The sequence below is a fragment of the Cylas formicarius genome, unplaced genomic scaffold (genome assembly GCF_029955315.1).
Source record: "Cylas formicarius isolate icCylForm1 unplaced genomic scaffold, icCylForm1.1 PGA_scaffold_7__23_contigs__length_41026272, whole genome shotgun sequence".
Lineage (NCBI taxonomy): Eukaryota > Metazoa > Arthropoda > Insecta > Coleoptera > Brentidae > Cylas > Cylas formicarius.
The window spans coordinates 3,492,451-3,520,163 of NW_026844352.1; the positions used below are offsets into that span (position 1 = coordinate 3,492,451).

The window sequence follows — 27,713 nt, forward strand, 5'->3', positions numbered from 1 at the left end:
GCTTTATTTCTATGTTATAAATATTTAATAAGTTTACAAGCGTAGCAACAAACATATGCCATTATTTATACTTTTAGTAGTCGAGAGGTAGAGGTATTGCAACCATGGCGGACCAAATCATACGGTATGTATGCATGCGTAAAGAAGTTGACAAAATCGCTTACTAAGCTGGTAGCAATCTAATAAACTTAATAGACAAATAAATAGTGGAAGAGGGGATACTAAATAAGATTAAACATTTTTATCGAACTTTTCGCCATCAGAAGAATCGTCTCCGTTCTGCCATAGGCAAAGCTGGCGTTTGATAGAAGTGCTGAGACGAGGAATGTATGCTCTCGGGATAAGAAACGTGGATAGATTAAACAGGTCGACGAAAACTTTGTAACGGTCACTGCAACAATACCCAAACATCAAATCAGCTTACTAATTTCGGAAAGTCAAAAAGATTGCGTTCGCAATCTCGTCGCTGCGCGAGGCGACTGCTCTACTGTGAAACTTTCGCAAAATCGATGTAATCGATGTACAAAGCGTCTTGCACGTCTCGCGAAACTTCAAAGATTTTTATCGATTATCTGGCGTGCCCTATATAATAGGCGAAACCTGAAACTCTCTCAATTAACGATACTGTTCAAAAGAGAATTATCTGATATTTAACAGTTTTTCACTTATCGCCAATAATTTACCCACAGAAATGAAAATTCCAGTAAACTTTTAGATTTTCTGCCCATAATCGACACACCCTGTATATAATTCAGACCATAGTCGATATAGAGTTTCAAGCCCTGGATCTCCCACTTTTCCCGGTATATGAATTTTTTCAGTAGGGTGACTGGTTTTCGAGAAAATACTTGTTTTCTGAAAGCATGCAGTACGTCGTAATAGTAGTGCGAGAAATAGAGATGTTAATACGGATTTTTTCAAATATCTCGAGCAGCTTATGTGATAGACGAAAATCGTAAATGGAGAAATTGTAGCCCTAGACGTGGCCTATAACAATGTTTAAACCAATTTAATATATTTTTAAAGAAAACATCGGTAAATATTAAATTTTGCACAAGTAATAGCGTGGTCGAATGATATTTTTTCAAATATAACTGACGAAACCTGAAACTCTCTCACGACACGGTTTACGATACTGTTCAAATAAAATTGTCCCCTCTTTAACGGTTTTTCATTTATCGCCAATAATTTACGCACAAAAACGGAAATTTTTAGGTTATTTTAGATTTTTTGCCTATAAACGACACACCCTGTATATGATACAATCATTGTTCGAAGTAGAGGTTATAGCCCTGGATTTTCCATGTTTCCTGGTTCAAGAATTTTTTGAAAATAGTAAATGGTTTTGGAGAATAAGTTTTTTCTGAAACCATGCAGTGCGCCGTAATAATCAATAACGTCATCGCGTCTTGACAGCCCCCGAAATATCAATTTCAATATGGCTTTTTCAAATATCCCGAGTAGCGTATGTGATAGACGAAAACCGCAAATACAAAAATTGTAGCTCCTGATGCGGCCTATGACACGGTTTGAACTAATTAGCCATATTTTTTACGATTTTTGATTTGCAACTAATAATTTGAAATCCCTGTATATAATCGAAAAAAGCCAATAATAAATGTTATTGCACTGGATCTTCTGCGTCTGCCGGTTAAACAATTTCGCCAATCGGATGAACGAAGCTAAGATTCCACAAAAAAAATTCAAACATTTTTAAAAAATACTTGGTAAAATTTGATTGCCCCCATATCTACCGTTTAAATCTGGACACGGACTTTGACTTCTCTGCTAAATTTGAAGTTGATATCTGCAAATTTAGGACACTTAACACATTTCTCATTTAGCACGAAATCCAACGGTTCGCAAGTTATTCAGAAAAAACCAAAATACGAGAACGGAGAACGGAGAACACAAAAAAAATCTTTTTTCGACGGTGATCATTTCTGTACAATGGCGATCCCATAGGACCTACCGTTACCAAGATATAAAATTTTTATACGAGCGCAGATACATTCAAAACATTCGGTTTCATCGATTTTCGAAAGCCACTGGTATTATGTCCTTACCTCAGAGTCGATCGTAGGTAGTGGTACCCTGACGAACCACCTGTACCGAACTGAGAAGATCCAATCATTCTTTGAACCATCAGGACGTGATTGTCTAAAACGTTGAGCATTAATTTTTCAAAGAAGCGGTGCAGGCTACTGGCAACTTCTATTTATCGACAATCGAAGGAGTGGTGTTTAGACATTTAATTTAGTCTATCAGTTTGAAAACTTATCAAACGTCTAAATACTTGGTTCAAAATTGGTAACTTTATGTCGTGAACATTGCACTATATTTTCTTCAAAGTCACGATTATTTTATAAGCTGGCAACAGCGCGGTTTGACCGTGCAGTCAAGGGGAAGAATGCGTCATACGCAGTAATTAAAGTGTTGCTATACGAATAGGGTCGTTTTGTATCCTTACATTTTTTTTGTACTGAGAATGACCGTGACCGCATCGATGTATATTTATCGATGTACGTTAACCCATTTTGTCCCAGGAAATATTTTTGCACATCCATTTAAAAATTTTATTATTCACTACTGACGGACATAAATCCGTATAAATCGCTAATTTATGTGTAAAAGAAAGATCTTATATATGAGTTCAAAAGTTAACAAAAGCGGTACATAAATTTGTATCAAATTTTCAAGTAAATCCAAAATAGTAAAAAAAAAATTTTGGATTTGGATTGCCATTTACTGGTGCGTGAATACATCACTGGTTTTATCTGCGAAACAAAACTTTGTTATTTTGCCACCGGTACTATAGCTATCATGCGAAGGAGATGTAGAATCTGCCACACCCACACAATTTACATTTGTAATAAGTGTAACATGCTTCGTGCTTTGTAAAATATCACCAAAAATGAAACCGGTTGTTACCAGTGGTGCGCTCACGCACCAAAAAAGGTTATGTGTTTTTTTGTATCAAATCAGGTTCTATTTGGAAAACAATCTACTTTTAGTTGTTTTCTGTCGGATTTGAACGTTCTTTTGTATATTTATGCATAAATTATTTCTTACGTCTTATGTGGCCCAAAGCATTATTTAATGTTTTTTTCCCAGTGGCTCGTTTACGCACCAGTATTTTTTTGTATGTTTCGAGTTTTTATTTTTTTTTACACATGTAATATATTCTTAAGTGTAACAAAATAAATAATTTCAGAGTAAAAAAGTATTTTTTTATTTTTTTTTATGCTTGGGATAATATGGGTTAAACGGGTAGTTTATCGCGGGTATATGCAACACTTCATCTAAAGCCTTCTAAAAAAGATTTTACTGTTGCTTTTTTTGCACCTGAGCAGTAGTCTGTCGGTTAATAAATTACTTTTCAAACCGTCTAGTCTCTAAAATATTCTACAAAACTGTCCTTAATATTCCAGTAGCGTTAGTTGTTGATAGTATTAGTCCCGAAAGTGTAAATTAATAATTGCAGAGGCCAACACAAATTTTCTGATTTGGTATTTTTCATATTTTTTTACTTGAATAACAATGGTTTTTTGTATCATGTTCATGTCATGAAGAAAACCCGCTTATCGTGTAAATGCTGTTGTTGACAGTCGTACCGTGACCTTTCTGATCATAGTGCAGTTAAATTTCTTTCTAAAATGCCAAGACATTGTTAAAATATTCCAAATACGCTTTACTATATGTGTGGTTCTTCTGGAGTCAACAAATTTAGACTTAAAATGACATCCATGACATACGGTTATTTAAAAGTAAAAATATATGATCAAGACAAACCTTGTTTGTAACTTATATGAAGAAGGTTTACGACATTGGAATAATGGAGCCAGGCGATCCCTACCTTTTGGAATACCGTTGATATGGAGAGAGCCAACAAATCATCATGAAGACCGCTATTAATATTCCTTTGGTTGGTGATATATGGAGTATTTCTCAGCGAAAACAGTTATTATCACAATCAGAACGTAATAACTTAGTGAGAGACTTAGGTTTTCTTAAGGATCTAGACTTCGAAATGAAAATTGTAGAAAACATGTTAGAGAAATTTAAGGAAATAACTACACTTTTTACACTCACATTTGGACTACGTGAGAGGTTCCACCAAGATATAAAAGAAACCTAAGGTATATATTAATGCCGACTGAAAGTTGCAATCATGGCAGATGCCAACTGGTGATTAAGAAGGGACAACTGGCTATGGAATATGCAACAAAATTTATTAGACAAAGTTTTTTGGCGAAGAGGGAGAGACCTTATAAAATAAATGCACTTAACTATTGTCTGAGATTTTGTTATTTAATTTAATTTTGTTTTGGTGCTTGTACTAATAAAAATAATGTTTAAATCAGATTTAAATTTAGTCCTAAATTATACAGAATCAAATGTCAGATCGAGAATTGTTGACCTGTGTTTTTGGTTACTTCTAAGTACTATATGCAGCTATATTCAATATTGCAAGAACTCAAAGACCTATAGAATAATGGGAACATTTTTCGGACATCCCGAATAAGATGGCATACAAAATAGGGTATATATTATTTCAATTGGAATTTTACGTCAATAGCATAAATTACTTACATCTCCATTTCGTGATCAAAGAATCTATGTCCATCAACAAATTTAGTATTTGATGGGGCTGACTAAATCTGGGCTCGTCTCGATATAGAGTGATTAAAATAGCTCCTAGAATTATTAAATATGAACTGAACGTGTTTCAAATCTCTAGAGAAAAATCTGAACGACAAACCTTGCAAAGCCTTGTGGGAGAATCGTCTCTCGCCTCTCATCATCAGGGCGTCGTGGATTTCCCTAGTGAAAATCGATTCGTACACTTCTTCGCGCTTTCTGACATCGTTAAGCAAGTATTTCTTAACGGCTTCGCTTTTTTCGTTCTGAAATGAGGACAACAGTTATGTACTACATCAATCAATCTAAATAGCCAAATCATAATAATAATAATAATAATAATAATAATAATAATAATAATAATAATAATAATAATACTTATTTTATAATAAATAAACAGTTTTACAAATGCAAAAAAGTATTTTTTATATACCAGGATTAAAATATCATATTAACTAATTAATTAAAGGAAAAAAAAAAGAAAACTAACATCATTCATGTATCTTTTTTTTAAAGGGGACTTGACAACCAGTTGGGTTGAAGGTTTCGGTTTGGCGCAATTAAACTCAAAAGTCGCTAAATTTTTTAGCAATAACTTAAGTGAAATGTAAAGATAAATGTTTGGGCTATGTTTTAGGCAAGTTTAAAAAACTTTTTTATAAGCTATTGAAAACAACCAATTTTTTACGTTTTTCCTTTCAGATTTTTCTAAAACATTGTTTAAACCTAGGTATAACTATTGGTAACTTATTTCCAAAATTTGAACTCGAAACATACAGTAATATAGATTATTCATTGATTTAAAGACGAAATATTAAACAGCCCCCTTAATTTCTGCAACCAAAGGTACAACAAATTCCGCACTTAGCATGGGTTAGAACCAAGTGACGCAAGCCCTTGTAAAAAAGATGGTAGCATTTGATTTCCTTCAAAAATGATATGTATAATGAATTTGCTTGAAGGAGGCAGGTGTGCCTAAAAAGTTTACGTTTGTAATAATGTGTTTTGTACATTATCTAAAATGTATGACTTGACTTTAAAAATAAAACAAATATTTTATTATTTTTTACTTACTTTTATTATTATATTACTTTGAAATATTTGACTGGACTGACTAGTTCATGTTTATTTTATATACAGGGTGTTTCCCAACCTCACTGGCGAGATATTGCAGCGATACATGGTACACATAATAAGGGGCGTGAGCTACTTCACTTACCAAAATTATTATAATTTTTATTATAGCTCTACCTTAATTAAAATTATTATAATTACTTACGAAATTAAGGTATTCGTTACCCGGATCTCCGGCAGAAAAATGAAAATTGAAATGTTTAAAGTGACCACAGTATTAAAGTCCCTTGTTATATGTGCCGTTTATCAACAATTTTTATTCATTTTTTACAACACTGGGTATTTCCGAAATGAGATAGAGAGACTACACATGCCCTGTATATTAAGTGAAGCAATTCTGTAAGAAAATTATATTTCGTAAAGTTCTTTTTTATGACTGGGAATTGTAATTAAAATGCATATATGAAATTAAAATCGATGATACATATGCTAATGTGGCGTGTATTTCGATATTTTCTTGACAAATTGCTCAAAAAAGTGCTCGAAGTGTTTTATTATGGCAACATTATCATTACCTAAATTATCTAGAAAAACAGAGAATTGAAATATTTTTTCTTCACATATCCATATTCCTTTAAAGGGTGCTCTCGATAGGTCAATAATGATACAAAGCACTAACCACATTTTTTTTCATTTCTTTATCACTTATTTATTTTTTATTGTGTTTTCAGGATGTTTCAAAAAACGTGCCCGTGTTAAAAAGCCTTTGTTTTGACTATGGTTTTATGTTTTCTTTTTCATTACTAGTCAGCCCGGTAAACAGTGGTTAATGTGACCAATGTCAAATATAAAAGTCAAAAAAGGTTGGGATGAACTATAAAATTCAAAAGTTTCCACTCAAAATTTGTTGTCACTTTAGATTATACATACCTTCTTGTACCATATGGTATGATATAACATATGATAAATTAAAACATTATCAAATGAATCAATTAAAATTAAATTTAACCTCGGCAATTTCGCGTTGCTCATCTAGGAGTTGCTCGACAGCTTCCTGAAACTTTTTCCAAAAGTCAAATTCTCCTGGTCCTAATCCGGGTGCCCTCTCTAGCCATTTTTCAACCAGCTCCGACAAAGGCGGTTGAGTTTCCGACATGTTTAGTGCCTTCAAAGCTTTCTGTGGGAAAAACACCAACACCTTATAGCAACAACGGAAAACATGCGCAATAAATCTTGAATTGAAAATGCATAAAACTGCTTAACAATATTCACATTTATAATTGTTTTGGGGACTAGAGCAAAAACAAACATGAATGGTACAAATTTTGATGAACAAAGTTTTTTAATAATTCTAATCCCATGTCAAAGTTTCACTGCATTTCGAAAAACCTTCTTACGAGTATGTCACTAATTATTCTGTTATGTCGGGTCGAAATAACTTGTCATCAAATGCAAAACACATAGCGAAAAATTTGTTCTACTTTTAAAAAAGTAGAGGATTCATTGAACAGTTCTTACAGAAACGCTAATATGCACGATAGAAGATATTGTGAATGAAAGGAAAAAAATCGTCGTGATTTTTAGTCTATCAAAAACAGATTGGAAGCTACATATCTAGGATGACTCATTTCCATATTAGTGAAAGATAGAGGCCTGAGCTAAGGTAAGATAATTTGGTTCATTTCTTTGAATTCTCTGATTTTTCTTTGGTAGAAGAATTGATTACATGCAAGAAGTTTAAATTTAAATTTGTTGTCCGGTTTTATGATTGTATTCGGCTACTGCTGATGGCATATGGTTCAGTGGTTAGTTTCGGTTAGATTTTCTTAACCATTTATACTCAATACACCCTAACATTTTACCATTGAATTAGAAATTTATAATAATTTCACATTGTTAGATGTTCTTATTAATAGAAAATCATACCTAACGTCATTCAGCAAACAGAAATAGCAACGCAATTGCTCGAGATTAAAATAAACAACAGAAATCATATCTCTAACCAGAAGTAAGTGTAGTAACCTTATCATGTCCAAAGACTTTCATATAGTTGGTATTATATTTGACCCTGTTCTGCACTTTAACCCCCAGCTTGTTCTCCAGCAGTCTAAACTGAAGACTCTGAAATCCGGACGCTGGTCTAAGGTAGTTCCGGAAATCCATGAAGTCCAGGGGCGTCATAGTCTCTAAAATCATCACCTGATCTACTAACACCTGTAGAACAAAAAATAGGTCGAATAGGAAAGTATTAATCAATTGGGTGGATGGTACCTTAAGAATCAGTACGATACGGTTGAGTCTTTTCAATATTTCCAGCGTCTGAGTCTCCTCGAGCACTTCGCTGAAAATTGCGCGGATAGAATCCAGCTCGAATATGATTTGCTTAAACCATAACTCGTACGCTGCAACAATTTTAAATAATTAATTTTAAATAAGCAGGAAACATATTACTATAAGGATTCGATATTACATGTGTCTCGCATCGTCAGACCTATAAAAACATTTTTTTTGAAATAACAAAATAACTTACAATAATATTGCTTTTAGAGGTCTCATATTAATAATAATAATAAAAACGTTTATTGCTTACAGCATGAAAAATTACAGTACATATACATAAGTGTAAGTAAATTAGGAAATCATGCAGCAAAAGGCTTGAAATGAATCGCAGCCATCCAGGCAAAACTCAAAACTATTATAGCCTCATTGAAAAAAAAAGTCATTTTTAAAGATAACAAAGAATACGCCTTATATAGTAAGTATATAAAGAATTGCGAGACATTAATATTGACGTTTGAGAAGACTAAATTGAAACTTATATCTAAATGCATGATGTGCCCCACCGAGACCAGAACCGTCCAAAGACTTAGCTAGTGAAGCAACATTGTTCCTTTGTTCCTTTCTGGAATTATTTCTCATGCAAGTTTTATAAGCCATTTCAATCTATTATGCATATTGAGCCAACCAACAGTCCGGAGAAAATTTGAAATTCTTTTGCGTCTTTGAATTCCACAAATCAACCTCAGCCTCAATCAAGTCTTATCGGCTGTGTCAAGGCAAGAGCTGTAATCACTAGAACAGTGGTTCAGCTGAGACAACACCATAGAGTCGCAAAGCAGCCTGTTGGTCTCTTGTGATAAGTAGTATCTACAAGAATAAACTAGTTATAAAGTACCATAACCCAGGCTTTTACATAAAATTGCAGGGGAGTATCATTAATTGCTAACAAGAGCTGATTTTTTGAATTTGCACCTTGAACATCGTCTCCAAAAATTAGAACAGCTGATTTAATAGGAATAATTTTGAGTAGATGATCCGTAGCAATATTACAGAAGTTATTTAAATCAGAATTTATAAGCTGTGTATAGTTGAGTGTCCTCAGCATAAAGATTATAATTAAGGTAATTTAGTGACATGTGAAACTGAGAAGTATAAATAATAAATGATGCCCGTGTATTATTTCATTTCATCTACTTCGAAGTTTCATTGAATTCTTATAATTATGTGAAACCACATAACTTAGAGGATGGGCCATTTGTTTTATTTTAAGGAACACATTATTAGCGGCGTAGAAAATGCGAAATTTGATTAATCTGCACGTTAATTTGAACCATTTTCGGTAAACAAACTTTCGATAACCCCAGTATTGGCAATCCCGTATTACTGATCGCTTTGTTTCATCATAATCACCGTTTTATCAAACTTTGACTTTGTAGCAATAAAGAGAATTATGACACTTCGAATAAAGTATAAAATACATATTACTCCCCCTCCATTTTTTTTGTTTTAAATTACTTACAGGGTGTAGCAAAAAACAGATCACAGCTACGTGAGGGTTTTGCTACGCTGATTTCAAAATAATTAGCATGTTACAGATAGTTTTATAATGAAAATAAAATCGTTACTTAGCGGGCCATATATATCATCATGGAGCAAGTGTTTTGTTTAACTATGACAGTTGCGGCATTTATTTTTTATATTAAAAAGAGAATAGACAAAAAGATGAAATATTATAAATTATTACTAATATAAAAACAAAATTTCTGCATATTTTTTGTATTTCTTCAAATGAGTGCAAGGGACTTCAAATTTTAAAATTTCAAATATTAACATTTTAAATAATAAATAATAAGAATTCGGAGTGAAATAAAATAAATTAATAATAATAAATAATAAATAATGATTTGCATTCTGACTGGATAAATAAAGCTATAGATAAGTTAAAAAGAGATTATCAATCGTGTATTCAGGAAAATGGAGTACATTTTCAACATTTGTCGCAATATTCCTAATCAATAAATTAGTGTTTATTTACCTATATCATCTGGCCCTATTGGCATTTTTGGTTCTTAACAATATGAAATATTTTGTCATGAAGGAATGATTCTAATACATTACGGAAATTGCAATTTAGGCATTTTCCATATACCAGGAATAACTTGGTTTCTCAGACCTAGATCAAAAAGTATTACAAGCGGTTTGACAAAAGCAGAGCGACAGTCATGTATAACAAAAGCGGGAATAAAATCTGGACCAATTGTAAATTGAAGTTTAATAGCTTTAAGAGCTCTTTCCATCTCATATTCCGAAAAGTTCTTTATGTTTATATGTTCATAGTTGTATCAATTACTAATTTCATTAAAATTGCTGAAAGAATCCCTATTAGAAAGAAAATCACTGTCTAAAACATAGTACAAAAGACTTGAGTATATCTTGCCAACAATTTTATTGTTATACTCATGAGATCTTAAAGTAAATATGACTTTCTGTTCTTTCAATATTCAGGTTTAAACAGTTTGCAATGAACCAATCTTAGAGGTTTATAATATTGTGTTCCATTTTATATATAAAACTAATTAAATTAGACCACCAATATCATTTTTCTTAACTTCTTTAATCGAGGGCATAAAAAAAATTTGAATCTGAAATATCTTATTTAATTAATTATATATTTTTTAATCATTTAATGGTTGGATAACAAGAGTTTTAGTTCAAAATGGTAGATTAAACTACTTCGGGAATTACAGATATAGTGGTACGAAATGCAACTGGTCTTGTAGAACCCAACTGTAAGTTTTGCGAAAAAATAGGAGGAGACAAAAAAGGTTCTAATAACCACGTACATCAAAATTTTTCCATGTTATTGCCTATGTTTCCCTATAAATTTAGTTAAGAAGAACTATTCCTATGTTCTAATTGAAGTTAAAAAATTCAAAATTAAAAATATTATTTGCTGCCATATTTGCAGGAGTCGCCCACTTAAGTTTTTCAAAATTGTTTTGAAACACCATGTAAAAAAACGATAAAAGTTAAAAATGATATTCGAAATATAGAAAATCTCTGAGAGTCAATGAATTCGCACAAATCAAATACATACATATTTTCCATGTTATATTATATTTAAATGATATATATCGAATATGAATTGTGGGATTGCGCACAATATTTTAGTCAACCAGTATTTAAAAAACAAAAATTATTTTGGACAGCATTCCGGCTGACATTAGACAACTGATTAGGAGTGAAATAAATAATAGAAATAATTTGCAGTAAAAAAAAGGACATTTTCAACATTTTACGCACTACTCGTAATCAATAAATTAGTGTTTAAATATTCATATTATTTGTATATTGTTATGTAATATATTGGGTGTGCCTATTGTCATTTTTGACTTTTTTTACATATAAAATGATAATTCGAGTTTTTGTTTTTTTGTTTGTTTGTTATTATATATATATATATATATATATATATATATATATATATATATATATATATATATATATATATATATATATATATATATATATATATATATATATATATATATATATTTTTTTTTGTATATCCAAATAATGTAATATTAACTCAACAAATTAAACCTAACAACTTTGATATTAAACAATTAAAAAAATATTAGAGCCAGATAGCATTTATAATCACCCGTTATATCACATATTCTCCCGGATATGTTCATAAAATTCTGTTCCCGTAGGTCACTGTCCGGATATTGATTGCTGAATATGTGGGTATAGCGTACTACGTTGAAATCTGATCTGATTCCTATTTTTAGAAATAATTGAATAACTATAGAAAGGGAATGCAGGAACGACATACCAGACGGAAAACTTAGATTTACAAGGTTTTTTAAAGAACCTTGGTTTTAATTCAACAAGCCAATTTTCCGTTTCCTTTTTTTTCTTGCACGGTTATCAAATGTCCGATTACATTTTACGAACGAGCGATCTAATTTGCGTCATCTTGGTCGGGCTTACATTCATTTGTCCAATGGGTATGAGATTTAAGTAAAGTTTTGCGTTTGTGTGAAGGAACGACGCAGAAAATAGAAGAAAAGATATTTTAAAAGAAATATTAAAATTCAAATTTTTGTTCTGTTAGATTTTGATTTTGCGGTTATGCAGGGTGTTTGAAACGACACACACCAACGGTTGGCTGGAAATTCGTTATTTAAAAAAAAAAGGAAAAAAAGTTGTGAAAACGTTGGCCTGTGTATGCTTAAAGTCTAAGATACAGCGTAACACATGTGTCAGAAAATAATCTCGACGTCACTGATTCCTTTGCAATTTGTGTTATTTACATTAAATACAAAAAGTGCTTTTTGACTTTTGATTTTTTTAACTTTCCTTTGTATCTTGCATCGCTTTGAAGAAAAAAAAACATCATGAAAATTGGCAAATTTTATTTTTATGAATATTTTTTTACCCTTCACTTAAAACATTAACACCCAATAAAATATTGAAAATGGCCGTCATTAGGGCAGGTACGGAAGGATTATCTCAAAACCATTTTTGGACACTCTGTATCTTGTAAACTAAGTTTTCCCGACCCTTGCTTGAATCAACTATATATGCAATTAGTAAAAAAAGTTAAGGTTTTAGTCGATGACGTTCACAAACATTGCGATAAGAAAGCCCATAAAAATGCCTAAAACAACAACAAAACATAATAAAGAACAATTTTCTACGTGAGCAATAAAGCAAAATCCACAAAAAGTGCAATGTTCCTTATAAAATGCGTTTCGTTCAAAAATACTATCCCCGAAGTGTCTTCGTATCTCCTCCGGCAATCTCACGGGGAGTTTTATCGCCTTTAAAGGGCCCATAAAATTTATTCCATAGTCAAAACGATATTCTATTGAAATTGAAAAATTTAATTTGCACATATTAATTTCCACACGCCTTTTCCTAAAATCTAAATGTTCCAGTGACGGAAATACAGAATATTTGAATATTATATATTGTTTGTAAATGTAGTGCGCCACTGGTTTATGATTTTATGATGAGTTTTTTTAGAAAATTGAAAGACGAACTCGAAAATAGCATGACTTACAATATATCAGTGTAATGTAGTCTCTCTGCTACAAATGTGGGTAAATTCATTTACTAAATTTAAGTTTTTTGATTTGTCATCTCATTTTTGAGAACAATGTAGAATGATCAAAAATGGTTTCGCACATTTAAAGGTTTTCCATTACATAAAATAGCCCCTCGTGTGTTTTATTATTATTTGACTTACCTTGATGTGTCACTATAAAGAGATGCTCGTCGTGAACAGGATCGCTATTTTCTTGACTCAGCAATCTCTGGGCAGACAAGATTTTATCCAGCATTAAGTATTCGCCATACAGCATACCAGCCTCATGGTTGCATAGGTTTTCTTCCCCGACTGCGTGATCGCTGCAAATTTAAATTTTCAGTCATTCTGTCTGATTTTCCTGGATTTTATACAATTTCATTTTCACTCTCAGTGGCAACAATATCAAATTTGGAAATCAGAAATCGAAATCAATTTTTTACTGAACTTACAACACCACATTTAAGGAGTATACTTGAGTTAGTTATTTGTATTATATAATATTCCGCTTCTTATAAAAGTTTGTTTAATGAAACTAGTTAATATTTACAGGACGTTTTCTAATTGAATGTCACTAATTAAGAAGGCGATTTTTACTACATCCATTTTAAAAACAAAACTTCATATCATATGTCGTAAACCTTTTAAGTCTAGATACATTTTTTTAATACCTGTAATATTACTTTAGATATTTTAATGAAATTTTGTACACATATATTATGTATGGATAGGCATTCTTTAGTATACCACCTTTTTTTTAAAAAACCCCAGTGGCGGGGCTGAGGAGTTTCTTATGTCTGTTTTAGCAGACATTGATGGTACGAAATTGAATTCTCTTAAAATAAAATTTATTCTTAAAATCTCCAATAGTTTCTAAAGAAATTTAGCCTGTTAATTTTTTTAATGCAGTGTACGGTATTCGGTGAACAAAAATAAAAACCTTTTCCATGCAGGGTCATAAAAATATTGTTAATATAACAATAAGAATCGCTTACTAAAACACGAGCATTTTATCTGAAGTCTTCAATTCAATTCAAATAGATACTCTTCAATTCACACAAGATACTTGAAATTTCTAATTGCTGTTGTTCACATCTCGTGTATTAAAAAGAATTACAACAATTTTTGTAAACGCGAACAAATAAACTAAACACGTAACAAAGAATTTTTTGTTTATATACATTTTATTACTTCGTACATGTTATAAATTTTACACCATTTATATAATTATACCCAACAAATCCCCAGCAGTAGAAGTAATAGAAGTAGACATTTTCAATTAGCATTTGAAGGTACTGATAAACCATTGAGTAGAAATATATTTTCCGGAATTGATATAGTTCCCTAGAAAACCATTCTAATCACCTGCAATTCCTGTTAGCAACGACGTTCATTATAGAGCTAATTTTGGCGATTATTTTGGCCTTTGTTCTCTTTTCTACGTACATACACTTAAAAGTCGCCAATAGTTTTTGTATTATGTTTGTTTTGTATATTTCATTGTTGCAAAAGTTTTATGTTAATTTTCATACTCATTTTTTCAAGATTTCAAGATATAATGCTTAATTTTAAATTTTGTCCGTCCCAATGTTACTCGGGTAAATTTCCTCGTAAATAGTAATAAACCTGACCAAATTGGCAGGATTTGAATGCAATTTTATTAACTAAATTTGCAGATTGTTCGCATAGTTAAAACCTATAAGGAATTTGTTAAAAGCACAGTATGTCTACAATTTTTCAAGGAACAAAAAGATTATAAAAAAAATTGTTTTGTTTTGAGACGAATCATACTTTTTCGACAGGCTATCGTTATACTATTTTCAGATCTTCTGGATTCCTCCAAACAAGTAGTATTTCTTCTACTGATTGCAATGGTAACAATAAAGAAAGAGCTAAATTTAGGGCCTAAGAAAAAATGAGGAAAATGTACTTTTTAAATGTAACACTATGTATATTTTTACTGTGACGCTTACAAAACACCAACAAAACACAAAAGGCCATATACAACATTAGCCTAAAATTGAAAATAACCGAATTATCAGCACATTTCTCTTTTAGACTAGATGGCTATGAGTTGTCTGCCAAATAAAACTTCATTTTCCTTTTTATTGTTTTATATATGCGTAAGAAGCAATAATAATAACACCAATTTTCACATATTCTTTTTTTACGAAATTGCTACTACTAAAAAGATTCATTAAAATCTATCAGTTCTATCGCTGTTTTTTTTTAATACTTAATAGAACGACGGCCCATTTTTAAATTTTAATTTTTGAAAAATATTTGAATTGGCTTAATTGAACGTCAGGGAATTTGGAAATCCGGATCATTATTCTGAATGTAGTCAAAACAGCATGGCAGCACAAAGTAGATTAAAGTACCCTTATCTCAAATCATGGAGCAAAATGTTATTAAGAAAAGTTGTTAGGAATTAAAGTTATGCATTGATGGCAAAACAGGGTCTAGTAGGATAAAAAAGTTTAAAAACATTAATAATTTCCTTTTTTTTTTATTCAATAATTGTAAATACTGTTGGAAATTATTCAAAATTAAATCAATTTAGCAAAATTTTTGTTCGAATTGCATCTCATTTGTAAAATTAACTAAGGTTTTTTCAAAATTGTAAGTGGTGATCAGATGAAAATTCGGATCCCGTTATTTACGTCATTTTGTAGCTAATTGTTAGTCCTCCAAGTGCGCCAGATATCCCATTAGATTTTTTCTTAATTCATTGCAGAAATATTATACCAAATGTACGAATTTTATATTAGTAATACTAATTATTTGTAATAATAATTACTTAAAATATAAATTTTACTATTTTAATGACGACTTCTTAATATGCACACTGTAATTTTTTATTACATTTTTCATTTTTATTAAATATTGTTGCAACAAACATAAAATTTGTGTTTTGCTAAAAAATTAAAAATCTCATGGAATTTTACAACATTTTCTAAATTGATTTGATGTTTCATAATTTGTGGCAGCAGTTATTAAATAATAATTATTAAAAAAAAATCTTTCGAACAAAAAACTTTTTATCTTTTATCTATTTTGATATGAAGACATAACTTTTAATTCTTAGAATTTATTTTCTAACAATATTTTATATATTTTACCCGTGTGCAATTTGTTGTATTTTTTGTCCTACCCTGTGTGCTATTTGCAAATATTTTAAGTGCACCTAATATAATTATGGGACATTCACCAACTTTTGGCAATATTAGTATTTTAGTTGTACATCAAGTAAAAAAAAAATCCCTTACTAAAATAGCCACACAATTCATGAAATTTACTTACCTATTTCTATTTAACGGGCAACTCATTTTTTCGCGGAGCAAGTTACAACTGAATGGTCGATAAGTTTTACATACGATACGGAAAGAACACTGACTTAATTTTCAACGAGTTAACTCGACCAGATATAATATGTGAATGAAAAATGGTCCCTATAGAGGAAAAATATCGAATAACTGTATAAAGCGATACAATATCGCCACGGAATTCGTTTTTACTTTTCGAGTTATCGCTGTCGTTCCTACTTCGACACCGTTCGTCATAGGAATATCGCAAAATCTTAGTTTTAAACATTAATAACAAGCCGGCGTCACGCCTTATTTATTACCAAAATAATTTCGCAATATCTTTGATAACAATTTAACAAATACATTACCAAATAATGGCGTCGGCAGATTCGTTGCTTTAAAAAACGACAATGTTACTTTCCTACTGATAATTATTATATTTTTGAGATCGTATCTTGTTGCTTAGATTACAATTGTCTGCTTCACTATTACCAATTACTTAACAAACTATTGAAAAAAATATTGGAGAACGACTTTTATAGTTAATCAATATAAAGCTTTTTCAACACTAACAAATTTTAACATTCAAATAATAACAAGAAAATAACAGCACTTTTCATAGATTTCAGAAAAGCATTTGATACTATGCTGTAAGTACGTACTTAGGAGTATACTTTGACCAAAACTTGATTTGGAACAACCGTATCTGAGTAATAAATTGAATCTGCAGGTGGTCATTATTGGAGGATAGTTAGAAGCATTATTATTTACATTTGCAAGTATTAGGGAAAGTAACAACAGCGACTTCATTTACATAAAACACTAGTTTAACATCGACAGAATGCAGAAAAGACTAGATACCAAACCTAATAGGTTTGCCAAATCCCATAAGACATACGTTCGCTAAAATTACCGATCGCACGTGGTCGCTTGTGACGTAAGCGAAGTCCTCTAACGGTTTTTGTATATTCTGTCCATGCATTTGAAGGCGTATTAAACCATTGTATTTTGTGTTCTTTGAACAATTAAAATAATTTAAACTAGTGAGTAGTGCGCTTATGTTTGTGTTAATTGTATTTCTGTAAAAAAAAACTTTTACAAAACAGTGTTTTTAAGCTTTAACAAATACTTTAAGATTGCATGTGCTTGAGTGGCGAGGACTGAGAAAAACAGTATTTTTAACCTTAAAGAAAGACTTAAAAGTTTTGTGTTCGTGCTGCTTATTAGCGGTGTTATTAGTTAGGAGCTAAGCTCAAAATATTACACATAATGATATAGGTAAAGGTAAGAAATACATGTCTTTTACCTTTTTCAGTGGGATAAGTTACATAAAAAAATAGTTAGGTATGCCTGGAACGAGATGTGCCATATATGGGTGCAACAACAACTATTTTGATGAAAAAGCAAGTTCTCGAAAATGGAGTTTTCATCGCTTTCCCAAAGAGAAAGGTCTAGTATCCCGAACTACAGATAAACGCTGTCTGCGTTAATTTTACTGAAAATGATTACGAAAGACACTTACAAAATGAGTTATTAGGTCTTTTTTTGTCTTGAGTAACACATTAAATTAAACACAAATTTTAAATTTTAGGTTTACCTTTAAAGAAGATTCTAAAAAAACTGCTGTTCCCACGCTATTATTATTTAACCAGAAGCCACCAACAGATGCAGGATTATCTAGATCAAAAAGACTTCATTCCAAAAATCCCAAAAAAGAAGCTCAGCAGGTATTGTCTCAGCTTTTAGCGACAACATTGAATGCCACAAGTGAAATTCTAGAGAAAAATCCATCTCCAGAACCCATGCCAGAACCCATCTCCGAACCCCAAATAATAAATTATAAAGCTAAGTATATGGATTTGTTAGATAGTCTTAATAATTTAACGAAAAAATATTCTTTGCTAGAAGCAAAATATAACGTTAGTCTAAAAAGAAAATCTTTGCAAGATGATACCCGCAGAAAAAAAATTATAAAGTATGGTAAAAATGTAAATTAAAGATTTAAGTATATGAAGTAATATGCATTTTTTATATTATGTACATACGAGGGTACATATAGATACATATTATTATTTACCTACCACCCATAAATAGTTGTTATGTATGCCTAATATATTTTTCGTTTTTTAATATGTTCTTTAATATATCCAAAAATAGGGATTTCTAGTTTATAAGTATTTGTTGATTTTTGTATATTTAAAATGGTAGAATGCCGTAAAACACAAAGTTTTACAAGTAAATCGTTTTGTTCGCTAGTTTTATGTATTTATGTATATATGTATGTAATATTTAATTAATATATGTATTTCAAGATAATACATATAAGCCAAACTTGATTGCAGTAGTATTATTTTTACCCTACCTGAGTCCCTACCCTACGCTACTTCTCAATAATTATTAAATAAGTACTAAAACGATTTAATGTTGACATTAGATGAAAATAACGAGTGATTATCCAAACAAAATGCTATATTAGCTACTCAAAACACTCAAAGTCCATCAAAACTCGGGTCAGTTTTAGATTATTTCCATGCATTTACATAGTAGACGTGCCAATATAGGACCTCACCTACATCACAGCCAGCGAGAGTTTTCGCATTGCACTTGCGGACAGATTTGGCGTATTAGGCAATCCTATTAGGTTTACGATTCTTTACTAGATACGTGAATTTAGTTAAATAAATATATGAAACTTCACTTAGCCTATAAACATTCACAAACATAAATATGTGCTGCGTCTGTCCAATCATAGATCAGAAAACATATAGTAAGTATTTTGGAATATACTTTGGTCATAAATTGATTTCAAAAAATTGAAACAAGGCACTGCTATAAATGGGTGACTCGTAGGAAAGTATTAGAAAGGTATCCACAGTGACTTAGTTTATATAAAACAATGGTTTCACCTCAATAGAATTGTTCTTAACACAGAAAAGGTTGCATACATAAATTTTTGTTTAAGAAATGGGACTTGACTCCTCCTACAACTTAAATATATTACTTCTTACTGCTACTATGAAATCATTGAGCAAAAAACAGGTAGTATTTAGAAGTAAGCTTTGACGAAAACTTGAATTAGCAAAACTCGTGTTTCTTTTTCCACAACTTAAATATGATACAAAACAGTTAGATAAAAACATTAAGCTTAGGTTCATTCGATACTCTCCTATGCGATTTTTGTGTAGGAAGACGCTAGGAAAACAACCTCAAATGCCCTAAAAACTCTTTGGAAAGCTTTTGTTGAAGTAATTGGAACCCACGCTTTACCACACTCAGGAGCACTTTCGTTCTAATAACAGACAAAACCTTTCAGAGATGCACTGCGTATCCCTGGCTGTATTACTTACAGTTATCTAGATCAAATGTAGAACTATTAGTTCATTTTTTTGTACTAAATTAAATCGCATTCAAATTATCAAAAATATTTAACTAGTTCACAACAATAGTATATTATGCAACCGCATTTGAGTTTCAGTGTGATGCATTTGTTTTGGAATCACAAACTCATTCAAAATATTACATAAAAAATGTAGGTTCGTATTTAAAAAAAAAAATTAAGTTGATGACGAGCACACAAAACCGAAATGTAAACCTTAAAACTTAATAATGTCAATTTGCTGGTTAGAAATAGTCACACTAGGAAAGTGGAATTAGTTTTTTTTAAGCCCTGAAAAAATTCAAATGATTTTGAGAATTTTCTCGATTTTGAAACTTAAGCAACAAAATTAGCAACTGTGTCTCCATTTAATCGACTTACAACAATAAATTTGAGACAACACTTACAATAGCATTAAGCAAAATAAGCAAAAGAAGTTTAGATTTTCACACCGTGTCTTTATCAAATGCAATATTTACAAACTACCTGCGAAATAGCGAAAAATGACAATAAAACCTTATTTCATATTGTCATGAGTATTTAACTTTAATAATGGAGAGGTGTTTAAATCTAATTGATCGTTAGGCAATATATTTGAACGTCTCATTTTGTTAATCTCCATGGCTTCCAATAAATTTAACTTTCTACTTTTTGAGGCTGCATGTAAAATAATAAAATTGTCGTCAAAAATGTGGTTTTCTATGTTTAAGTGTGTAGCATAATTAGAATCTAGACTATTGTTTTTAAACGCTCTGTTGAAGATCGCCAGACAACTGATTTTTGAGGTTTTGAACATTTCGTTTTATTGTTTTTTAAAAATTTTCCTATTGTGTTGTTAGTTGTGAAAGCTATTTTTATTTTTATTTCTATTTTTAATCGTATCGAAAGTGAACAGGATTACTCTATTAATTTTTTAGACTTAACTATTAGAAAACGCAAAACAAATTAGATTTTTCCATTCACCATAAACCTTCACACACGGATACGGTCATACATAACAGCTCAAATCACCCTTATACACACAAAATGGCTGCATTTCACTCTTTTATACACAGACTTCTTAATACGCCATTCTCAACAGAAAATTACAACAAAGAACTTAATATCATTAAACAAATTGCACTGAACAACGGCTACAGTCCGTCCATAATCGATAAAATTATAAATAGAAAACAAATCCAGACAACAATAAACTCTATTTAGCCGAAACCTAATACAGAACACGAACAATTTAAAACAATTACGTACATAGGAGAACCCAGTGAAAAAGCTTTCAGAACTACAAACATAATAGGAAAATTTTAAAAAAACAGTAAAGCGAAATGTCCAAAATCTCAAAAAATCAGGTGTCAACAGGTTGAAATGCGGATCTTGCCACAAAATTTATATTGAACAAACAGGTCGATCCTTCAAGAAACGCATTAACGAACATAAGAGAGCGTTTAAAAACAATAGTCTAGAATCTACTTGTGCTACACACTTAAACATCGAAAAACACAAAAAGTAGAGAATTAAATTTATTGGAAGCCATGGAGATTAATAAAATGAGATATTCAAATGTATTGCTTAACGATCAATTAGATTTAAATACCTCTTACTTACTTAAATTCTCACAACAACATTAATTAAGGTTTTATTGTAATTTTTCGGTATATATAGTAGCAGGTAGTTTGTAAAGATCACATTTGATAAAGACACGGTGTTGTCGAAGCAATTATTATGTGAATATATATAATTTCGTGAAAATCTTATTTATTTTGTTAAATAGATTTTCATCAAGTGAAAGCCACCTCAGTTCAATAACATTAAGCTATTAAATTTGCTAGATACTTTTACTTTTGTGTTAAGTCAGCAAACTTTGACATCGCGTGACAATCAGGGGACAAGTCATAAGCTTCGTGACGTTCACAACTACCAACAAACGCTAAACTTCAACAAAAGCATAATGAAGGATAATGAAAAATCGTAAAGTTAACCGCCACGAAAACTTGAAAACTCGGAGATCTTGCTGTCAAGGGAGTAAAGGAGCATAGAAATGTGGCGTGAGGGGGGAATAAAAGGACAGAAGAAATGTAGGTCGCTGACAAATACATCTTGGCCTCGGAATTTAGGAATATATCGTATATGGAGAATGTATATGTAGCGATAATTATAAAGAAGAAGAAAAAATTAGAAAGAAGTTACTTGAATGAAGATAAGTGACTCAAGAGTGTACAAGAAAAAATGCCGCAAAATGAAGCAAAAACGTTTCAACAACTAGCTGAAATAATAGCGACCAACAAGAAAACTTGTACAAAAATATACACAGTAAAAATAAAACAAAATAATTACTGGATGACTAAAGAATACCTAACCAAACTTAAGGAAAAAGACAAGCTATACGATAGATGGAAAACAATAAACAACGAATACTGTAAAAACGAATATAAAAAAGCAAGAAATGAATTAAATAACTTAGGAACAACGCTCCAGAAACAAAAGCTGAAAAGAAGTTTAATAAAGCAAAAGAGAACTCTACGAAAATCTGGAAGATTTTAAACGAAATAACGAACACCAAGGAAAACAAAACCTAAAAATACATCAAATCATTAATGCAACTGGACAACCGACTAAATACGATAAAGAAATAGCTAAAGAATTTAATATACATTTTTCAAAAATTGGAGAAACTGTAGCCAACAAAATAACGGAACATTCCAATACCAATTTTGAAGAAAAAGTTGTGGCCAGCATATTTTTGCAACCAATAACGATCCTAGAAATAAATGAACGATTAACTAATTAAAAAATATTTGTGCCCCAGGCAACGATGGTTTGACAAAAAAATATCTGCAGGCACTAATCAATATCATTGGTCAAAAAATGCTAATAATGTCCTGCAAAGTGGTAATTACCTTGAAGAACTGAAAAAAGGAACGCACGACGAAATTAATAATTACAGGCCAATCTCCAAGATTAATAAAATTTATCGAAGCTAAAATTAAATTTGACAACCACCAATATGGAGCACAAGAAGTGGTTGTTGATATGCTGGAATTTATGACGACCTTCAAAAGGCGTTCGATACTGTCAATGTAGAATTAATGATGAATAAATGAGATAAAATGGGACTTCGTGGGGTATGCTACCACTTGATTAAGTCTTATTCTACAGCCAGAGAGCACTGTACAACAGTAAATAGTGAACGCAGCGAACGATTGACTTCCAACGTCGGCACTGCCCAGGGATCGGTATTAGGGCCACTACTGTATTTGCTGTATGTACAAAGTCTAAAATATGCAAACTTAAAAAGCAAGGTACTTCAAATTTGCTGATGACTCTGTATTAGTTTGAACAGCTTAAAGAACTTGTTATAAAGATTTACAGCAGTATTTTGAGTGGCTGTGCTATAACAGACTTTCCTTAAACGTCCAAAAAGTAGTTTACTTGATATTTGAACGAACAGGAAAAGCACCTTGTAACCTAAATATCAAAATAAATGAAGCGGCACTCAAAAGAGTGTGTGACTATAAATACCTAGGGCGAACTATCTGTGAAAACCTAACTTGGGATAAACATATTGAGACTGTAATTGTAACTCAATCAAAAAACAAGACAACTGCTTTATAATAGCTTCGTAGAGTCAGACCTGAGATACTTGCTAACATGCTGGGGAAGCACCAGCATAGCACAGCTAAATAAATTACAAATGCTACAAAATAAAGCACTCAAAGTAATATTTGGAATGAACTTTAATATGTCTAGTAAAATCTACACAAACCTACCTTATTTAAAAATATGTGAACTAAAGAGACTAGAACCAACAAAATTAATTTACTTAATTCAAAACAAACTGAATAAAACAAATGTGAAACTGACTGGAAATTAACCATTCAAGTGTTTAATAAAATACCACAATCTCTATTAAGAAAATGTGTCATAACCTTAAAGACTTTATAAGAAAAAATAGAATATAAACTTATATTAACAAACTATTATATTTAATTTTACTTGAATATTATATATATATATATATATATATATATATATATATATATATATATATATATATATATATATATATATATATATATATATATATATATATATATATATATATATATATAAACCCTATATGATGCATATTTAAGTAAAAAAGATATTTGGATGATTTCGGCATGTGAAAATAGACCCCACATTTTTCGCCAATTCCAAGTAGATAATACCTAAATAAATACATCGCCAAGCTTCTTTGATTTTACTTTGAGCAAACGTTAAATTTTCAATAATTCAAACTCATAGTCATTTTATGAAATGTAGAGGAAATGAGGCTATTTTGGAATAGTGATTTCAAAAATAATTGCAAAAAATTTAAATATAATCAACATGTATGTCATACGAAAAAGTTGAAGTAAGTTATTCATAAATTTTGAATACGACCAATTATTCTAAAATGGCAGCAAAATGGTTTTATCCATGAGATAAATTAACGTTCTTAATAAAGTAATCAAACATTTATTAAAACACAAAATGGATAGATTATTTGTTTCACACAGTGCGCTTCCCGTGCATCTTCGCTAAATTTTCGCCAATCATCCTGCCGGCTCCTTCAGGAGCTTGACTGAAATACCGTCAAACCGACGCAGGAGGAATCCAGAAGTTTTATAGAAAGTAACGTCATATTCTGTTCTTTTCTATGTCAAATAGCGACAGAGGTAAAATGATATTTGTTTTGTGAAAAGTAGTACAGTAGACTGTGGAAGTTTCTTTGAAAAGTTATCATGCAGTCTCCTCATCTTCTAACTCTGCCTAATTCCGGAGAAAGTTCTTCCGAGGATTTTGAAATATTTTTGCTGTCAGTTTCTAGGTCTTCTGACTTTTGCTTACTTTTTCCTTTCTGGCCTCTTTATGCATTTTCGGCTTTCGTAATAGTCCCATTTAAAGCAACCTACTCAAATTCTCTTTTGTATGGAGAACTAGAGACAATTGTTGATATGTTGCTTTTCGGCCTCTATTAGAGTTTCACTTCTTTGGTAATGGCACCTGTTAAATATCAGAAGGCGTTATAAGCAAACCATATTTGATGATATGATTCGCCTTTCTCAGGGGATGTCACGTTACTTTTGTTTAATTGTTGAACTGTAACCTTTTGCAATTATTCTTCCTGATCCGCCGCAAGGTAATCGGCCTCACTAAAGCCATATGTGTCAAAAGGGTGGATACCTTCTACTTTCAAACCGTTGACTGCTATTTCCAATCAACTCGACAATGCTATATGCAATCAAAGGCTTATTGCTTTCACGAAGTCATATGCGTACCTCATACTCACTCACAAAGTCGGGTAAATAATCGGTGCAAAGGCTGAACCTTGTAGGTACAATGGGGGAGCAGCGACAATAGGGTTACATGATTGCCCCCCAAAAACTAGCAAGCAGATAATTTTGTATATTCAATGAAATGCTTAAACCACTCTGTAAATAAATTTGTTTGAATATATCCAGACGGATGTGCATATTGAACATAGAAGTGCTCCCCTCATTGAAGGGTTATTTTGCTGGTAACAGCCTATGGACATACCTATGGGCGTACCTGTTTCGTCCTCATCGAAGATGCCGTCATCTTTAAACTTCTTTAATTCATAGATTTGTTGTAGAAGATCGCAGAATTGTTCCATATGTTATTTTGTGAAATCAAGAATATTTTTGTTTAGCGATAGAAACACCTTTAGCCAATATCGGCCAGCTGCATTCGAACTAGATGTTATTACTAACAGCTAATTGGTGAGCTAATCTCCTTATATCCATTTGAGTCAATCCGTATGCTTTGCAATTTTGTTGCGGTATTGTCAGCAAAGCAGTGGCCATCTGGATTTTAGTTCTGTCTGTTTTTAGGAGTTTTTTTTGGATGGCATATCTTAAACGAAAGTAAAAATCAAAAAATAAATATAATTTCGAATATTTCAAATTAGCAACATAAATGCAAACAAAAATCGAGGCGATTATTGTCGATTTAATTGCACTAAAAAAGTTTTAGTCACGCCACATTTTACATGTGTTTGCCCCCTACCGACAATCAAAATAACTACAAAGTCAAGATTAAACTAATAGTTTATACCATATTTAACGAGATGGCTCCACGCATGGCTTTAATAACATAGTATTCCGAATTACCCTATTTCCTCCTTCTTTTTACATTCAATAACTCACCATATTTAAAGAATGTTAACAAATTTGAAGAAAATGTTCTTCAAACCTAACACCAGCCGAATTAGTTTCTCAATTTTTAAACACAATATTTTAGCACAAAATTTATAACCTGCTCAAATAGAAAAAGAATATCAGCACAGAAAACTTTTTTAAATCGATGTTAAAATTTTTCACTAGATAGTTTAGTTGTTAAATTTATTTTAGAATATATACGGCTTACTTCTCAATTATTATATTCATTAATTCGGCGCACCAACTAATTTTATTCCTTGTGTAACTAGCAGATTGCGGTTGCGACATCTGTCGACGAGTAGCAAGACCACAGCATGTTTCTGAAGTAGGAAACTTTTCAAAATAATTATTGATCGTATGTTCACTTAACCAGGCGGCGCTGCCATGGGTGGGATTGAAGCCCCATCTACTTTCAGGAGCAACAGATTTCTGAGCTTGCATTTCCTTTTCAAAATACTTGAAATTTTGTTACTCCTATTCCAAATATAATAATAAGGCATAACACAGATAACAAATGGAGGGTAAAAAGTGGGCTGGCTTGAAATGAAATAGTTCATATTCGAAAACACCTTACGGTTTATCAAACTTGAAACTCACTTGATGAAAACTACAGAGTACCTCACTTAAGAAGATTGAAACTGGGCAAACCATTGACCAAAATCCCCTGATGAAGAAGGACCTACCACTTCTTATGTGTTTTCAATCTGAGTGTCACTTACTGCTTAAATTTGGCAATCAGTACCAAAGTAATAGCGGATGATAGTTTTATGGAAGACTAAAGGGGACAACTGCCAGTGGGTGGTTACTGTTTGACGTCGCAAAAATAGTAATATTACATAGTAAAACTTCTTTATTTTAGTTCACTCTTACGAAAATAAAAATACAAATGTTACAATAACGGTTAATCCATGAAATTCACGAATATATTCTTCAAGTGAATGTGGTTCTAATATCACTCATTTCCTTGACAACATTCTTAAAGTTTCTGATAGAGTTAATTTCCCAGAATTGGGTAGATGATTATATATTCCAATTCACTCATCATAAGGTCCTTTCTCAAACATCCAAAGTCTATGATTAGTTAGCATGATATTCTGGGATCAAGTGTTATAATTGTATAATATATTTCCAGTGAACTCATTTTTATTCCTGAATAACATTAATATTCGTAAATATAGCACACACCGTCATTATTTGCAATTGCTCAAAGCTTCCTATACTCCTCTTTTGTACACTAAAAACTTTTTGTATGCCAGAAGGCAAATATTATATATTTTGTATATTATTTTTTTGTATATTTATATATATATATATATATATATATATATATATATATATATATATATATATATATATATATATATATATATATATATATATATATAAATATATGTTATATATAAAGTATTATGCCATATGCTGTTTAATTTGGTGAATACAATTTGTATATTATTCTCTCATTGTAAATATTGATTTTGAAATTTGTAGTTTCGATGAGCCCTACATAATCATAAAAGAGAGTGATTCTGTTATTTATTTCTTCAAATTCATTTTCGGTTTTATTTATTACCTCTGATATGTTTTCACAAGGTACTAGGGTGTTTGTGTCGTCTTCAACAAGCAAACTAACCAAGAAATTATCTAAATATAAGCCTACGGTTAGGTTTTTCTTCTCATATTCTTCGAAAATTACTTTAGTAAATTAAAAAATAACGGCTCTAGTTGTCAATTGTTCTTAGCTT

At 31.2% G+C, this 27,713-nt stretch overlaps 1 protein-coding gene across 3 annotated transcripts; it reads right to left on the minus strand.

Annotated features, from left to right (window-relative positions):
* Positions 1 to 26,224, minus strand: LOC132704992 (tryptophan 2,3-dioxygenase). 3 transcript variants are annotated; one of them, XM_060675366.1, is made up of 9 exons: positions 26,180 to 26,224; positions 13,253 to 13,413; positions 7,987 to 8,117; positions 7,738 to 7,929; positions 6,725 to 6,892; positions 4,763 to 4,907; positions 4,594 to 4,698; positions 2,067 to 2,160; positions 1 to 391 (listed from the first exon to the last, which is right to left on the minus strand). In XM_060675366.1, the coding sequence occupies exons 1-9, from the start codon at positions 26,197 to 26,199 to the stop codon at positions 232 to 234; spliced, it is 1,176 nt and encodes a 391-aa protein (XP_060531349.1). In that variant the 5' UTR covers positions 26,200 to 26,224; the 3' UTR covers positions 1 to 231. The 3 variants fall into 3 exon arrangements, with proteins under 3 accessions (XP_060531349.1, XP_060531348.1, XP_060531350.1); XM_060675365.1 differs by lacking the exon at positions 26,180 to 26,224 and adding an exon at positions 16,394 to 16,678; XM_060675367.1 differs by lacking the exon at positions 26,180 to 26,224 and adding an exon at positions 14,086 to 14,226.
* Between the last annotated feature and the right edge of the window lie 1,489 nt (positions 26,225 to 27,713).

Bases quoted from the DNA above. Each gene is read 5' to 3' on its own strand.
- LOC132704992 (XM_060675365.1), bottom strand. From the start codon at position 16,419: ATGAGTTGCCCGTTAAATAGAAATAG. The intron at 6,893-7,737 runs GTTACTACACTT...TTTTTCCCACAG, and splicing joins AAGTCTTTGGACATGATAAG to AAAGCTTTGAAGGCACTAAA. The intron at 4,908-6,724 runs GTTAAATTTAAT...TCCTCATTTCAG, and splicing joins AGCAACGCGAAATTGCCGAG to AACGAAAAAAGCGAAGCCGT.